A 17879-nucleotide genomic window follows, 5' to 3' on the forward strand; every position below is an offset into this window, starting at 1 on the left:
AATGGCTACTCAAATTGAGTTGTCTTTTTGTTGTTGAGTTATAAAAGTTCTTTATATATTCTGGACATGTGCCTCTTATCACATATATGATTTGTAAATATTCCCCTCCAATCTTTGTGTTGTCATTTCACTTTCTTGATGGTGGTTTTTTTTTTTTTGAAGCATACATGTTTTATTAAAAATTTTTTATTGCCATAAATCATACATAATATAAAATTTATCATTTTAACCATTTTAAGTCTGTTCACATTGTTGTGCAGCCATCACCATTATCTAATATCCAGAACTTCTTCATGTTCCACAACTGAAACTCTCTACCTATTAAACTAACCCCACTCGCCCTCTCCCCAGCCTCTGGCAACCACATTCTACTTTCTGTCTCTTGTCAGTGTGATTGCTCTACGTACCTCATATAAGTGGAATCACACAATATTTGTTGTTTTGTGACTGGCCTGTTTTAGTTGGCGTAATATTTGTAATGGTTCTCAAGTTTCATCCATGTTGTAGCATGTGTCAGGATTTCCTTTTTAAGGCTGAATGGTATTCCTTTGTATGTATATATACCACACTTTGTTTATCCACTCATTTGTAGGTGGATACTTGGCTTTCTTCCCCCTTTTGGCTATTGTGAATAATGCTGGTATGAACATCAATATATACATATCTCTTTTGAATCCTTGCTTTCATTTCCTTTGGGTATTATAATTCTACTAAAGTAGAATTGCCATATTGTTTTCTACAGTGGCTGCACCATTTTGCATTCCTACCAACAGTGCACAAATGTTCTAATTTTTCTACATCCTTGCCAGAAGTTGTTACTTCTCTCTCCCTTTTTTGTTTTTTGTAATAGCCATTATAATGGGTATGAAATAGAGTGCAAAATTTTAGATTTTGATGAAATTCAAGTTATCTGTTTTTCTTGTGTGGATTGTGTTTTTAGTTTCACAGGTAAGAAACCATTGTTGAACCCAAGATCACAAAAATTTACTCCTATGTTTTTTCTGAAATGTTTTTTAGTTTTAGCTCTTTTAGGTCTATGATCCCTATTGAGTTAATTTTTGTATATGGTGTGAGATGGGGCTGTAACTTCATTCCTATGCATATGGCTGTTCTACCACCATTTGTTAAAAAAGACTCTTGCAGTCTATACTTATGCCTCAGTTCCTGCTTTTTGAAACACTTTCTTCACTTGTCTTCTAGACCACCTCTCTGTATTTGTTCTACCCCAGTACTATTGACCATTCCTTTTTAGCCATCTTTTTTTTTTTTTTTTAAGATTTTATTTATTTGTGAGAGAGAAAAAGAGCACACAAGCAGGGGGAGCTGCAAGCAGAGGGAGAAGTGGGCTCCCAGTTGAGCAAGGAGTCAGATGTGGGACTCTATCCCAGGACCCTGAGATCATGACCTGAGTTGAAGGCAGATGCTTAGCTAACTGAACCACCCAGGTGTCTCCTTCTTAGCCATCTTTGCTGGTCTTTCCTCATCTTCCCAACCTGTAGCATCCCAGGATTCAGTCCTGATTTTTTCTTTTTATTCGGGCTCTTTATAGGGCTTTTTATTCTTTTTTATTCAGGCTTTTTATTCTTCTTTTTATAGGGCTAAGTAACCTATTTCAATATCATGAGTTTTTTTTTTTTTTTAAAGATTTATTTATTTATTTATTTATTTGACAGAGAGAGATCACAAGTAGGCAGAGAGGCAGGCAGAGAGAGGGGAGGAAGCAGGCTCCCTGCTGAGCAGAGAGCCTGATGCGGGACTCGATCCCAGGATCCTGGGATCATGACCTGAGCCGAAGGCAGCGGCTTAACCCACTGAGCCACCCAGGCGCCCCAATATCATGAGTTTCATAAGGATTCCCAGGTTTATATCTCTGGCCCAGACATCTTCCATGAACACCAGATGCTGGACAAACATAAGAAAACATTTTTTCTTGTTAAGAGTCAAACTTTTTGTGCTTGCTAACTTCCTAAAATGCCTTAACATTTTTTTCACTCAGATTTAGTTTTCAGTTTAAGTGCAATGTATCTTACCTCAGGCTTTGTACTTGCTCTGGTTCTGACTAGAATATGTCTTTCCTAGAATCCAAATAACTTCTTGACTCATTTCGTTCAGGTCTCTGCTTAGATGTCACATTATCGATGAGGCCTCCCTGGTAACCTTTGTAAAATTTTAATAGTGGGGTACCTGGGTGGCTTGGTTAAGCATCTGCATTCAGCTCAGGTCATAACCTCATGGTCCTGGGATCAAGCCCTGTGTCAGGCTCCCTGCTCAGATGGGCGTCTGTTTCTTCCTTTCCCTCTGCCCCTCCTCCTACTCATGCTCACTCTTCCTCTCTCTTGAATAAATAAAATATTTAAGTAAATAAAATCTTTTAATAAATAAAAAATAGTACTGTAATGTCACCATAGGGAGCTTTATCTTCCCCATCTTACCTGAATTTTGAAGCAGAGTCTCTGTCACAAGAGATACGGTATGTATATAGCTCTAGGTCATGGAACCAAATGCCCTGTTGTGAATTTTGGCTTTGCCCCTTGCTGTGACTTCAGGCAACTTTCTTAACCTCCCTGCTGATCTTTAGTTTAATCAACAAAAAAATGGAGATAATAATAGTATTTACCCAGTAGAATTGTTGGGAGAAATAAATGAGCTTATTCAAACAAAATGACAGATACATTATAGTGTTAGCTACTATCATCACCTTTATCAGATCAGTCATCAGCTCTTCCTCTAGAGTAGAAGCTTCTCAAGATCAGGGAGCTTGTTTCATTCCCTTTGCTTCATCACCAGCACTGAGAACAGTGCCTAGTGTGCAGTAGGTTCTCAATAAGTACTTGTTGAAGAAATGAATCCTCACTATAACCCTGGGAGGTAGCAGTCTTATCTGCTTTTTACGGATAAGGAAATGCAAGCTCAAATAAGTTTGAGTACCTCAAGTCTTTTGACTCCTAAGTACAATGAAGTTAAGATTGTTTTAATAATGAAGAAGTATGTCACTTCCTTATAAAATGTATTCTCCACAAGAATGCAATCATTTTTAGGGGTCAGCGATTTTTTTTTTCTTGTCAGAGTGGGTGTTCTACAGATACATTGCACTTAAACTGAAAACTAAATCTGAGTGGAAAAATGTTAAGGCATTTTAGAAAGTTAGGACGCACAAAAAAGTTTGACTCTTAACAAGAAAAAGGTTTTCTTATGTTTGTCCAGTGGGTGGGACAAATTGAAGAGCTAGTACAGCAGTTCCTTGGGGTCTGAAAAATGGTACAGACTGTTAGCTAAGAGACCTGTGTTTTCTCTGGTGATGGGCAAAACACATGTTCTTAGAAGCTATTGTTTTCTAAGTCCTGAAAGTTTAGGTTTCTTTTGCTATATACAAATGCTAGGAAATGTGCTAAGTCCTCGGGCTACAAAAGTAAAATTATATATATACACGGACAGCCTTGTCAGCAGATTTTTATGCATTATGGGGAACTCTGGGAAGAATAGAAAGACACAACTTAACTTTGACATGATGTATAAGAGTGTATTTTTAAGATAGTGGAGATAGAGAGAAACCTTTCCAATTTGAATCACAGGTCAGTTAAAGTGTTCCTTGCCTTATTTTCTTTTTCAAAGAGAGCAGAGTATAGTAGGGGAGGTGGAAGTAGATGTAAAAGAGATATGGCCCCGTTCCAGCAAGTGTTTTTTGCATCTTACCCACATTTCTGTAGCTGCACTGTTTTGGAGGATTCCTATTCCTGAGTTCACTTTTCTGTCAAGTCAGGTGACCCGTTAGGCCATTAGAAATAACTGAAAAATTGGAAACTTTTATATTAGTTTCTATGATTCTCCCTTTTACTTGTTATGTAATATCAGTGGGTCTTTAAAAGGGAGGGAAAAGAAAGTGAAGGGGAGCTGATCAGTCCAGGTGAATGAACTTGCTTTAGAGAAGGAAACCTATGGAGCTATCCATATGTCTCCTAACAGGTAATGTAGCCTGATGAGTAGAAGGAGTAATCTCTGGACTTTATCTTTCTCTACTGTGGCTTGCTAAGGTCCTTCTGGAAGCATCCATTTCCTTTGGAGTATTGTTCTGGATTTAATAGATATTCAGGCCTAGGGTTGCTATCATGGTTTTATCATCTAGATCTTGGTGACTCTATTAGGGCAGCGGCCAGGTGATGCCTCCAGCTATAGCCTTTAAGCATCTTGGTCCTAGCCTTAAATTCAGACCTTAACCTGTCCTAACTTAACTTGGGCTTTGGGAAGACGGGCCAGGGTTTGCTGGGCAAATGCATGGCCAAGCCTGTATGGTAAACTGGGAAATGGTTCAATTACCAGGACTTTGGGGCTTGAGGACTTACCGCAGATCCAGGGTGAGAGTACATATAGCTTCTGAGGAAGTAACTCATTTTGTGCTTACCCAGTTCAGACAGCCTGTCGGAGTGGCCCTTGGTAACAAAGCCTGTGGCCCTGGTTTCCCAGACATTGCATGCAAGCCAGCTTGGAAAGGGGAAGTGGGTGACTGAAATCCCTAGGTAGACTTTGTCCTTTAGTATGAGTAGCCAGACAGGGACTGTTCTAAACTAAAAGGAGGGGTCAGCCAATACAGTATGTAGGGATTCTGGAAATTACAACTGGGCAGTTGTTCAGGGGACCTTTTACTTTCCTCCATGTCCCTTGAGATTTAGCTGGCATTTTCTTGGGGTTCCATGCTATGGGACTTAATCTACTAACCTTTCTGCTCTTTTTTCCTGCTCTTTCTCTCCTTGCAGAAGGAAAGCGAGGAGCCGTTCAGGTTGTGCCTCTGGCCCCTTGGGCCCTTTCTGTTGTCTATTTTCAACCCTTCTCTCCTGAGCACGGTGTGCATGTGTGTGCACATGTGTGTATGTGTGCGCGCCTGCACACACATGTATGATCTGTGCCCCTGACCTTTGGCTCCTGCAGATAGTCTTGTTTTTTTTTGAAAGCAGTTTGTAAGCATGCTCCATTCTCGTGTGCAGACATCCCTGGAGCACAGTGTGAGAATGTGTGTGCCAGCATGGTGCACATTCAATGTAGCATGTGTGTGCTTATACTTGTACTCAGTTTGACTACCCCAAACACTGATTGCCCCCCTCTTCTACTTTGCACAGTGTTTGTCCATTTTTTTGCTTGTTGCTGCAGGTTGGCATATGCTGTAAGCCCTGGCTGAGCCCAGCATGCATACACTTTGTATTTGGGAGCAGGAGTTGCTGTGGGCATTTTGTGCCTCTTGCCTGGGGTCCTAAGTGTGAATGTGCTTTGTGCTTCTGAAAAAGTTTCTTGGTTTCTCTGTGAGCACAAGGTTCTATAGACCTGTGATGTGGTTCCCTCATGCCACATGAATGCACAGCATAACTAATGCTTTGTGCCCGTAAGCACTGGTTCTTGAAGACAGGGAGGGTTTGCTGTTGCCTATGATTCCAGCCCTGGTGAACAATGAATCCTTCAAATGGGTGTGTGCACATGTTTTATCACCCTATGTGCAGGATCTATGATCACCGTGTGTTTCCTTCAGGCATAAGTTGTGTCTGTGAATATACCTGCTGTAGGTACTTTATTTGGATCTCCTCTTACTTTCAGTCCTCCTTCAGTCCCTCTGTGTGCATGCTCTATGCTTTGTCTGCAGACTTTAGCAGACCCTTTACCTCCTCTAAGCATAGGAAATGTGTATGATCTGAGCTCGTTGAACCTGGTTCCCAGAGACCTTTTGTGACTTGGTTTCCTTAAAGTCTGTGGTTTCTGGCAAACATCTAATTCTAGGCAGGAAATAAAAATCTGCTCAGTACAGTGGACTATTTTGGATTTGGGGATTTAGGGATTTGGGACTATTTGGGGATTTAGGGATAGAGCTACCCCTCAGAAGCAACCTTAGGAGAGGTATATCAACCACTTCTGGTTTCCTTTTGGGCTTGGTTCTCCTTTTGCCAGTATTATCCCACCCACAGAACCAGGGCAAGAGCCAGATAAGGTGAAATAGGTTCATGAAGGGCTACAGGCAACAGGCAGATAGGCTTTCTTAGAATACAGACAATCTGAGAAGGGTTCATCTTGAGCCTGCTGCTGACCCAGGGTAATTCTTACCCACTTTTACATCACCTGTGCCACGGCTGTCCTAACTCTCCCTTTTCTACTTTGTCTTGCCTAATTTTATCTGTAACTTCTCCCATCTGTGGCTCTCCCAAAACTTTACCCCCTGTACAAAGTTAAACACCTTACTTCTGCCTTCCCTGCTTTGGAGCCCTTTTGTTCCAGGATAGTTAGCTGGAGCTTAGGTATCAGGAATCAGGAAAGTTTTGGGGGGTGGAAGGGAACAAGGAAGGGGCGGGAAGCCCCAGACCTGCTAGCACTAGGTTTTTTGAGCCTAAACAACCTTTACCATTGGCTCTCTGGAGAGCTCTGAAAGTTCCAAAGCTTTGGAACTTTGCTCTGTACACTGCTTAAAGGATTTTTTTCTCTGGGTTTGTTTGTTCGTTTGCTTTAAAAACTATTTTCAAACTGTTTCTTCTTTGAATTGTTTGGTACCTCAGTTTTCAATTTCTCATTATAGAGCTCATAATGTCCACCAGAAGATAGAATCTAAGTATCAGATCTACCCTGGGTTCTCTTGTTATATATATAGAGAGAGCTTATCAAATGTCTTTGAGTTAGGACTTCAAGGAACCTAAGCCAAGTCAAATCACAAGATGAAATGGAAATCTAGAAAGACCAAGTCACCACTCCGTGACAGCAAAGGGGACTTTGGAATATAACTAGAAGAAAATTCTATATGAAGTTGTCCTTTTGCTTAAGTGAGTGAGGTGAGGCCTGGAAGCCCCAAATGGACTTTTTTTTTTTTTTTTTTTTTTTTTTGGCCTTGGCTTACTGTTATATATACCAGTGGATTGTGTGAGGGGGATGGAAGTTCTGATACCTCTCACACTCCCAGTGAACCTTAGCCTTGAGATCTCAGTGAGCTTGACTTTATATCCTTATTCACTGGGGAGAAGAGAGACAAAATAGTGCTCATTTCAACAACATGCTTGTTGTTCTGGCTGATCAGGGCACTGGTTTAGACATCAGTCTGGCTGTGTCACCACAGATTGTATGTAACCTACACTTCTCTGAGTTTCCTACTTTACTGCTCACTGCTTCACCAAAGAAAGATGACTGTCTACCATCTTTTCTAGAATCTAACTTTTTTCCTATTTCTTTTTAAAGATTCCGGATGATGGTCACTCCTCTTTGCCTCAGTGGCTCCCAGAAGGGTAAGTGATTCCCCACAAGGTTTCCTTGGATTTTACAGGCTTTCACTCAACTTCCAGCTTTTCCCCTGGGAAGCAGTAGAAAAAGCTTCCTCAGTTGGATCCTGGGGAAGAAGAGGCTCTGCTATACAGATTGGTTGGTTTTCTGGGGAGAGGAGAGAACTCTGCAGACTGATCCCTCAGAGACAGAAGAGAGAGCTTTATAGAGTGGTTCCCCTGGAGCAGGGAAAGGAGCTTTGGGGCTTCTCTATCCTTGCCTCTAGAATTTCTGATTCTTTGCATCTTAGTAATTATATACCTTTTAGGTAGAAGAAAGAGGAAACTAGAAAAATATCTACCTTTGACACAGTTCTTTTTTATTGCATTGTTTATAAGCATGGTTGATTAGATTACTCTCTGGGTTCTGTCCTGACTTCAGCTGTTGTGAGTCACCTACTTATTCCATTCCACTCTAGTCAAGACATAAGTAGCATCCCTTATGAGCTCAGTGTGTTCTGTCTGTGCTTCTTGTTTGGGAGTCTCAGGCCCATGTGACTGCAGCAGAGAGTCATTTTAAGCTGCTCAACTGCTGCCTATAACTGACTGTTCTTAAGAGAGGAAAGAGTTTACCCCCCTCCCCAACCTCTTCCTACCCATTATTTCTCAGGATCTTCCTTTTCTCCTTGTTCCGTAAAGGCCTTCTGACATGAGAGTTCCCAGTGGATGCCTGCTCTTCATCATGACCATGGAAGAAATAAGAGCAGATCATAAAGTTTTCTACTGTGTGTTCACATGCTCCTTTTCCTTGTGATTTGTCCTTTTTAAATCAAGAGTTGGTTATTTGAATGAACTATCCTTTTTTCTGTTGTCTGAAGCCCATTTATGTTGTAAAAAGCATAAGTGGTACATACTGGAGTTTTTAGAATTAACTACAAACTGGTGGTACCAGGTGCTTTTTCTACAACCCTTCTTCAGGACATTAGCTTTCTCCTTCTAATGGTTGGAAAATACGTACATGACAAACATATCTGAGCTATTTTTATTTTTAATTTTTAAAGCTATTTTAAAATGGGGCCGTACAGTAATTTTCTAAATGCCTCCCAGTTGTTGTCTTTTCTTTCCTTCAGCTTAGTCCTTGGAAGCTGTCATAGGTTTAGAACTTCCTTAGGTCTGGTAGTCTAATTGAAAGCAAAGTTCATTTCCTGTGTTTGGGAAGTTAGTTTATTAGGAATCAACATACCAGGTTGCGTGTTGCAGCTCTTGGCCTTGACCTAATTCATGGCTTCATTCTTTGCTTATATAGCTAGCTGGCAGTACCTATTTATTCTTCTGAACATCCCTTTTCAGACCAATTATGATACACCACCCAACTACCTTACCACCTTCCCTGTTTCCTTGTTTTCATTAAGGTTAAGTACATGAGTTCTTTTCACTGAGGCTCAGAATGACAGCTTCCAAAATGTCAGAGAAATTTTGTAGTTCATTCCTTTTATAGAATTGGAATCAAGGAAACAAGATGGGATCAGGAGGGAGACAAACCATAAGAGACTCTTAATCTCATGAAACAAATTGAGGGTTGCTGGGGATGAGCAGGTAGGGATAAGGTGGCTGGGTTATGGACACTGGGGAGAGTATGTGCTATGGTGAGTGCTGTGAAATGTGTTAAGCCTGATGATTCACAGACCTGTACCCCTGAGGCAAATAATACATTATATGGTAACTAAAGAAAAAAAAAAAAAGAATTGGCATCAAGACCCAAAGAGAGTAAGTAATTTTGGTGGAGGACATATAGTGAATTAGAGTTGGGGATAAAATCCAGGTTATCGCATTGTGAGAGTGGTGTTCTAGGACATTCTCTTTATTTTTATTGTATGTAGTTTTGGAAGAAATGGCAAAGAACCACAAAATTAATAACAATAGAAAAGGCAAAGAAGTTTTAGAAATCTCCAGTTGCAATTCTTTTTTTTTTTTTTTTTCCCCCTATTCCTTGTTAAGTATTCATAGGGCTAGGCCAGACTTTCAGAGTCATTCTGTTGTTTCCTTCTTGAATGGTCTCTTTTCCCCTCTAAGTGGCCTTTTGGAAGTCTTCTATCCCAACCTTCCCTGCTTCCACTTGGTTATGCAGGTTCCTCTTTCTGTGGAGACCCTTTTTCTTCAGGAGGCTTGGATGGACAGAAGAGGTGACTCTTTTACTCAGGATGGGGAAGGTTATCTCCTGCATGTCATTAGCAGTCTTGCTTACTAATGCAGCAGCTCTTCTGTAGAGCCATTCCGATGGGCTCTGTTCTAGCATAGCCCTGGAAACCCTGATCTTAGGGGAGCAGTGTCTCTGACCTGAGTGTGGGGAGCAGCCCTCTTAACTACCAGTTCCCTCCTTGCATTATGGAGTACCAAGGGCCTTCAAATAAACAGAGGTTTCTTGAAGTGCTGTAATGGTATAAAAGAGCTCTCAATTTTTGGCCAGAACTATAGAAGGAGACTCAGAAGGGCACCCTCGGAGCAAATTCCATTGATCGTCATTCTATGACTTTATTTCTCTTGCTTTGTGTCTTCCTTACCCCTCTCAGGAACACATGGTAGAAATTTTCCTCTGGAGAGAGAGTGAGCAAGGAGAATAGAACACTGAATCTGCCAGTAATAAGGCAGGAGTGGAGGTCCTGACATATTTTCTTCTCTCCTCAGGCCAGCTGGAGGGCTCTATGGCATTGACAGCATGCCAGATCTACGCAGAAAGAAGCCACTGCCGCTTGTCAGTGATTTGGTGAGTGACTCTTTGCAAACTTAGGCTATAGGCTTGGGGTATCCCGCAATGGGCCTTGGCATGTTATTAGGACTGGTTATGGTCCATTTAGTGTCAGATATTGGACTGAAGATGTATCCATCTAAAGCTTTACTGAGATTTAGTGATGAGACTTTAGTTGGACCTGTTCTACCTTACTCCCTCATTAGAGTCCCAGGTTCTTCATTAGCTAAAACTCCGACCTGGAACTATAGCTTGGGCTCCAAAGTTGTCTTCTAGGTATCTCGTTCCTCTAGGTTTTTTTACAACCTTCTTTGATGACATGGAATGGAAGCTGCCTCTATAGAATAGAATAGAAGTGAATAGAACTGCCTAGCACTGAGATCATTTAGTTTAGTGTATAATGAGCATGACTGATGCTACTCCTTGGAGATCAAGTGACAGTCTCCTCCTAAGATAGATTTTTCTGGAGTATTTCTGTGTCCCTAATATTTAACTCAGTGTCAGTGTCTGGCACTGAGATATAATGATTAAAAAAAAAAATTGTGGAATTGAATTGAAACAAGCTTGGGAGTTAAAGCTGATCTCAGGACCTCCGGAATAACTGGAAGGTCCCACTTTGGGTCATGCTTCCTGAGGCAGGATCAACTCAGGATTTTCCATAGACTAGTGGGTAGTGTGGGTAGAGTGGGGCCCAGGCATTTCCAGAATCCTAGAGCTCTAAAGCTAGAAGTTCAGTAAGACTTGAACCCTTTTTCTTATTACTATCTTCTGTTCCTGTTTTCTTCCCCCTCCCCCATTCAGTCTATTTTGTTTTTCTATACACTCCTTTTCCCATTTCTCCTTCATTCCCTGCTCTTCCCCCAAGTCCACCCCCCAGTTTCTCTGTCCCTAGTTAACTGAATGGAATTATCCTCTGCCATTTTTTTTTTCTCTCTCTCTCTTTTTTTCCCCCTACTGCATGTGTATCTCTCTTTTCTATTTTTTTTCTTTATAATGTACGTCTTCACTTACCATCAAGCTGGTTGGATGAGGATAGGTTCTAAGGTCATCTCTACTTTACTACTTTCATGATCTTCCATCTCCTTTTTCTTGTCTTCCTACTTTTTCTCCACCTCTTCCTACCCCCATCTCTCTTGCACATCAGCTCCTCTTTGCTTAATTAATTGAATAACAGTGTCTTAGTCATTTCCCGCTCCCATCCTCATCTTTTAACCTTGCCTATATTTCACTTTCTGGCATGACTCTTTCTTAGAGCAGAAGCTCTGGGCCCTGGACCCCTGGGTGCATTGAAGATAATTTCTAGTGGATAGAGGAAGAAGGGGTTAGGATGTTGTTCCCCACGTTGATTAGACTACATGGAAAAATCTCTCAGTTGCTTCTGCAAGTGTTTTCGTGCTCTTGGGGGTGGCTTTAACATCATGTTGTTCCTTTTCCTGCTGTCCTCTGCACAGGCTATGGTGAGTGACTCCAGAACCCCTTTCCATCCTTCGTAAGAATCCATATCGCAAACCACCTGGGCCCCTCCCAACTCTTTCCCCTGCTTAGGCTGATACTGTACCTCCTGTCTGCCCAATGGCCATTGCCTTAGAGAAACCATGAGCCTCTTCAGGGGCTGTTCCTAAAGCCTGGGCTTGGTAGATACATTAGGTTCCTCTACATGACAGCGTGGCTAGCAGAGCAGTCCCAGCTCTCAGGCTTAATCCCTGCCTTGACTGACTGATGTTACATTGCCCTTTCACTTCCCAAGTGTCCTGCTCATTTGGACTGCTGGCCTCTATAGCCACCTGCCTGAGATTGTGTGGGTGTGAGGTGGTACTCAGGGATAAAGGATAGCATGGCATCATTTGCAGTGATGGTTCTTAAATATGACTCTGACATAGTGTATTCTGTTCTTAATGACTATTTCCTATAGTAATTCTAAACTTGTCATTTTCCTTTGCCTTCCTATAAATGAGGGGTAGGAAAGCTACCAATAGGGAAGGAAAGAGAAACTCTTTGGATGATAGGTACTGTAAGAGAGGTGCCATTCTAATACTGTTAGAACAGTCCCGAGGGCCTTATGCTTTGGATCTTAACTTGGGACTCGTTACCTAGAACCCATGGGTAGTTCTTGTGAATGGCAGTTCAATTAGAGAGAAGGTATTAAGTCAAGTAGTTAAGTCACTTTGGTCACTGAAACTCCCTTCCTAGGATTTTGCCAGCCTTTGGCAGTAGCCAAGGCTGACAGCAGGTCTTCTCTCACAGTCTTTGGTCCAGTCCCGGAAGGCAGGGATTACTTCTGCAATGGCTACACGCACGTCTCTCAAGGATGAAGAGCTGGTAAGTGACCCATGGGCTTCCATGAGTCCACAGGCCTAAAAACTGGTTATCATCTTTATAGCCATACTAACTGAGCATTCAAGAGTGTTGGGCACAACATCATTAATGAAACAGATAAAAAGCTTTGGTCTGAGTTTTCCACACTGGAAGAGGCAAGGGACCAGAACAGAGGTAAGACCAAGTCTCATGTTGGAGTACGTGACCAGTGAATTCAGGGTTTTATGGTGGGGCTAGCACCCTCTGTTTCCCTAGGAAGCTTGAATGCTGGGAAAAAGTTCAGATATAGCATTCAAGTCAGATCTCTCTTAGATGACCAGGAGCACATGACATAGTGCGGCTTTTTCTTCCAGTCTTGGCCATCATATCTCCTTTATTGCCAGAGGAGAAACCAGCGTCTCTGTTATCCTGCAAGGATCTCAGTTCTGATATCTCTCAGCAGAGACTTAAAGTTTTTTGGGGGTGCTGGGGTGTGTCTTTCAGAAATCCCATGTGTATAAGAAAACTCTGCAGGCCTTAATCTACCCCATCTCGTGCACTACACCCCACAACTTTGAAGTCTGGACAGCCACTACCCCAACCTACTGCTATGAGTGTGAAGGTCTGCTTTGGGGCATCGCGCGGCAGGGCATGCGCTGCAGTGAGTGTGGAGTCAAGTGCCATGAGAAGTGCCAGGACCTGCTCAACGCCGACTGCCTACAGCGTGAGTGCCCCTGTGGTGAGGGGTGTGGAGCAGGGACAGCAGGGGCCTCTCCAAGATATTCTTTAAACAAAAAGCTAGGATGGCTAGACTGTGATTCCTCTGGTTTATCTGGTTGTGAAGCTCTTTCTTTTTCAGAGATAGTAGGGTCCTGAGTCAAGGGGCACTACCTTTCCAAATAACAGGTCTTATAGTACTCTCTTAAGCACCTTTAGGAAAAAAATTTTTGAGCTTTCTGTGGCCCTCTGGCAGAACTGGATCTCTTCTGGGATTCAGATAATCCCAGAATCTGCTTGAGTAGTATACACACTGCAGTGGCCATATTGCTCAAATGACTAGAGCATGTTTCACTGGGGACCAAAACTAATGAGAGAGATTGTTCTATGAGCTTCCATGCCTCAGAGAAGAATCTCTTCAAGTATAGACCCTAGGAGCCAGGGAAGGCAGCATTTTTTCCTTGATTATAGATGTAGCTTTTAGAGACAGTGCCAGGAAGAGAATTGTCAGATGGATCAGGCAGAGGTCCCAGAGGAGAGTGTGCCAAACTCCCAAGACCCTGAATAAATATACGATTTGTGGTGCCATCATGGAGTGGGGTGAACAGGAGCAGGAAAAGCAACAAGTTTCTGTCAAAGGAGTTGGTAGCCCTCCAAGTTCTTGCTCCTTGCTCTGCTTCTGCAGGACTTGTACCACTGTGACTAGACCTCAGGAGGAGCAGGGGTTAGGGATATGAGAGAGTATTTTCTTGCCCCTCCAGGTCTTGCATGTGTTACTCAGAGCCAAGCCATAGCAATGAAAGCCTCAAGGATTGCTGGGAGGAGAAAGGAAGATTACCTTTAGACTCATAAGCACTTGATTATCCCAAGGAAAGATAATGTGACATAAATGGTGCCCAGAGAGAGGCCTCAAAGAATTGTTCCTTTAAAATGTCTTTCTGTGAAGAGCCCTAAATTGGTGCCTGTGGCATGGCTACAGCAAAGTCAGTGGAAGAGATGGGGCCCTGAAAAGACTGAATATGAATGCTGGTGATGACTTTGCCCAAACCCATTATAAGGGGTTTACAACAAGCACAGGTGCCAGCAGACTCTTGCTTTAATTGCTGAGAACTAGCAGCCAGACAGACTGCATAGGCGGCTTGATGGAAATCTTCTGAAATGCTGCTCTGTAGCAAGGGTATCTACCTTTTTCTCAAGGGCCTTCTAGAGGTCCCAATTCAAGGAGGTGGCAGTGTATGGGATATGCTAGCTAAATGGAAAGACTAGGATGCAGCCCAGGTCATTTTTCATTTATCAGAAAATATCTTTTGCCTAAGGCTTCTGTGAAGCTTAGAGTGGAATGAAATGCCCTACTGTGGGCCTCCTGTGACAGAAGATCCACTTGCCATCTTTCCAGGGTTAGGGTGCAGATGTTGGCCTTAATTTTTGCTCCAGGTTTTATAGAAAAGGCCTAGGCCTTTGGAAAGTAGAGTGAGGTAAGAGCAGTCTGCAGGGCCAGTAAAAGAGGGCCTTTCTGACAAGCCCATTTGGTGAAATACATCAGAGGAGTCTGTTTTGCCACAATACTTAAGATAGTAGGGAAAACCTCCCAGCCTCTGAAATGAGCTGTCTGGGGTCAGAGCTGGTGAAGATGGCCCTCACCATCTCTGCCGGGGTAGTAGTGATGCTGATAACAATAAAAGTGACCATTTATTTGAGTTCCTGCTAGGTGTCAGGCTCTGGGCCAGATGCTTTATATATGCCAACATAAAGCTTCTTATAATCCCGAGAGTTAAGTGCCATTTTCTTAGAAGAAACTGGTTTACCCAGCTAGGAGTTGTTAGGTCCGTTATTAAACGAAACGAGACTGAGACAAAGTGAAAGTTATTTAAAGCTTTATTTTATGACAAGTATTAGAAGTCAGGCTGATCGGCCATGGGGAATGAGACTGAAACAAGTTAAAGTTATGCAAAGCTTTGTTCTATGCCAAGCATTAGAAGTTAGACTGACCGGCCAGGGCCGTTCTCCAAAGAGAGTGACCACCCCCAGCTTACAGGCTCAAGAATTGACTGACTGACTGGTCAGGGCCGCCTCTGAAGAGAGTGACCCCTCCGCATCTTACAGACTACCTTTTATAGAGCAAAAGTCTGGCCACACATAGGTGGCCAATGAGATTGTCGTCATGTTAGGTCACACGCAGGTGGCCAATTGAATTACAATTTACTCTATAATAGCTGTTTGACCTAACCTATTACTCTGGTCAGAATTGGTGCTCAAGGTTGGCACCCAAACAGCAGGGTTTACATTCTTTTCGTATGTGTGTTTCTTACTGATTGGATGTCTCCACCTGGCCCAACTTCTCCTTGTATTCTGGGCTCTGTTACCAGGAACTGGCCGACCTGGCCTTGTATTCTGGGCTCTGTTATTAGGAACTAGCTGACCATATTTTACTGGTTTCCCAGACTTGCTTCTAAGTAAGTTTCTCTGGGGGAAGGGGGGCAGGGTCAGTTTAAGTTTTACTGCACAAACAACAAAATGGCTTTTAACCAAGATGGAGTCACTCTGGCTAAATAGGTCCTTAACAGGAGTGGTGGAGTGAGGGTTTGAACCCAACTTTGTCTCATTCTAAAGGCTTATCATACTACAGTATTTTCTGAGATTAAAGGCATTAGAGTCCTGAGGCAGAATCCAGTGTGTGCGGTGAAGAACTCTGAGATCTGTATCATGGCTTGGAAGTTGGATGAGATTGGTGGAGTTGTCATGTGCACCCACCTACCCTTCCTGATAACTGAGATACCCATTGGTGGTATTTTGGCCTTAAACTTGAAAGGTACCTCTCAACCACCATGTGGGGTAGAAGAAAGACCAGGCCAACTTCAGGCTAAGCGACACTTTTTTGTTTCTTTCCTTTTTTTGATGAAAAATTCAACATATATCTAAATGGAATAGTATAATAAATCCCCATAATAATTATCAAGTTTTTGAGCTTAAATTCCACTAGTCAGGCATTAAACTTCAGCAGGTCCCATATTGATTAGCTTTTCTTAGAGCCATCCCAGTCTTAAGCTTCTTCTACTTCTCAGTGATCTCTCCCAGGCTCCATTCCTCAGCTTTACCCTTGGTCTGGTGGGTGGCCTATGGTTACCTTACTTTTTGTCTCTGGCCATTCTTCAGGGGCTGCAGAAAAGAGTTCTAAACATGGAGCTGAGGACCGGACCCAGAATATAATCATGGCCATGAAGGACCGCATGAAGATCCGAGAGCGGAATAAGCCAGAGATCTTTGAGGTTATCCGAGATGTCTTTACTGTGAGCAAAGTTGCCCATGTGCAACAGATGAAAACAGTGAAGCAGAGTGTACTGGATGGCACCTCCAAATGGTCGGCCAAAATTACCATCACTGGTGAGTAGGCAAAAGTTTGAGAGGACAGGAAGGCCTACGCTGTGGGGAGAAACCTGGAGGAAGAAGCATCCTGAATTTGAGGGAGCAGTGGGCTAGAGAGAAAGAGGATAGAATTGAGGGAGAAGGGAGGGACTTTCTCTTCTAGACCATGGTGCTATCAGATACTGGGAGAGCAAGTCCAGCACCTACAAGTGATAGGAATGATAATGAAGGATTTGATAGCAATCTGATGTTATATACTTAGTTAACAGTCTCATATTGTAAGAGCTAGGGGTGGGGGAAACAGAATAGGTAGGAGATCAGGGAATAGTTAAACTAGTGTTTTACTAGGTAGACGGGTGTGGCTGAACCATGTATATATCAATAGAGGGATAAGTGGTGAGTTAGGGCTCTGGTGAGCAGGTGGGATTCTTGGGCCAACCTTTGAGAGGAAGACTGGTGTCCCAGGACTAAGCATAGATGGGGAAGATTGAGATTAGCGTTCCCTTGCAAGGAGAAGATAGAGACTGCTCTAAGATGGAGAACATATGAGTGGTGCTGGAAGACTTTGGATTTCTGGAGCATACTCTAAAGCCTTCTCCTCTGTAATTGGGTTGCAGTGGTGTGTGCCCAGGGCCTACAAGCCAAGGACAAGACAGGATCCAGTGACCCTTACGTGACTGTGCAAGTGGGCAAAACCAAGAAGCGTACCAAGACTATTTTTGGGAACCTGAATCCTGTTTGGGAAGAGAAGTTTCATTTGTAAGTCACGGGGCTTTGTCTTACCTGGGACTGTATGTGCTTTAGAAGCAGCATTAAATACTATTATTCTTGGGTGGACCCTAAGAGGATGGGGCAGAGGCACTGGAGAAAACTCATTTCTCACAGGCTTTAGTTGGGCAACAGCCATTTATTTCCTGGGTTTCTCTCATGGACTGTTATATCAGGGTTACCTTATCCAGGCCCTGTCTTAACTAGGGCTATTAAAGGGGACCCTGGGCACTCCATACTGCTTTTTCTAGAGTTAGAAAGATTTTCCTACTGCTCAGTGACAAAACCAGGGATTGACCACCCTATTGTGTACCTCTCAGCCTTGCCATCCTGCCAAGGAAGGATTAGACTCTTCTGGAGAGTTAGGAAGGAATGCCCATGCCCCACAACTGGGTAATTCTGGCTTGAAGATGGAAATCTGGAGTCGGGAGAAGTTTCCATTTCCCTTAAAAGGCCCTGTTTTTTTTCCTGCTTCAGCTCCTACACCTACTCCTTTTCCCATTGTCACTTTCTTATAGACTATTTCTTAAGATAGTAAGGGATGGTTGTTGAAAAATTGCAAGCTCTAATCTAGGACATGGGATAATGTTTGGAGAATCTGGATGCTTTGTCACACCCCTAAGACCAAGGACCAGGACTTAAGAGTCTGAATTAGCTAAGCAGGCTGGTTATGTAGAGACCTTCTTCTGTTGGCTCCTGAGAGAACTCAGGTGAGGGATTGGGGCCTAGTACAATTGGCTTTCAGTCCAGAGGCAATAGTTACTGGGGGGAGC

At 42.8% G+C, this 17879-nt stretch overlaps 1 protein-coding gene across 7 annotated transcripts in view; it reads left to right on the forward strand.

The window, feature by feature from the left end:
• The window catches only part of UNC13B (unc-13 homolog B), a gene marked incomplete at its 5' end in the record, with an annotated part of 150792 nt that overhangs the window by 104688 nt on the left and 28225 nt on the right, over positions 1 to 17879 (forward strand). For 4 of the 7 annotated variants that reach the window (XM_045081550.1, XM_045081554.1, XM_045081555.1 and 1 more), the window contains 6 exon segments: positions 7198 to 7244; positions 9903 to 9981; positions 12208 to 12282; positions 12763 to 12982; positions 16129 to 16356; positions 16956 to 17097. In XM_045081550.1, coding sequence (XP_044937485.1) covers positions 7198 to 7244; positions 9903 to 9981; positions 12208 to 12282; positions 12763 to 12982; positions 16129 to 16356; positions 16956 to 17097 — 791 coding nt within the window. 7 annotated transcript variants of the gene reach the window in all.

This window comes from Mustela putorius, unplaced genomic scaffold (assembly GCF_011764305.1).
Source record: "Mustela putorius furo isolate JIRA1106 unplaced genomic scaffold, ASM1176430v1.1 tig00000580_pilon_pilon_pilon, whole genome shotgun sequence".
Taxonomy (NCBI): domain Eukaryota; kingdom Metazoa; phylum Chordata; class Mammalia; order Carnivora; family Mustelidae; genus Mustela; species Mustela putorius.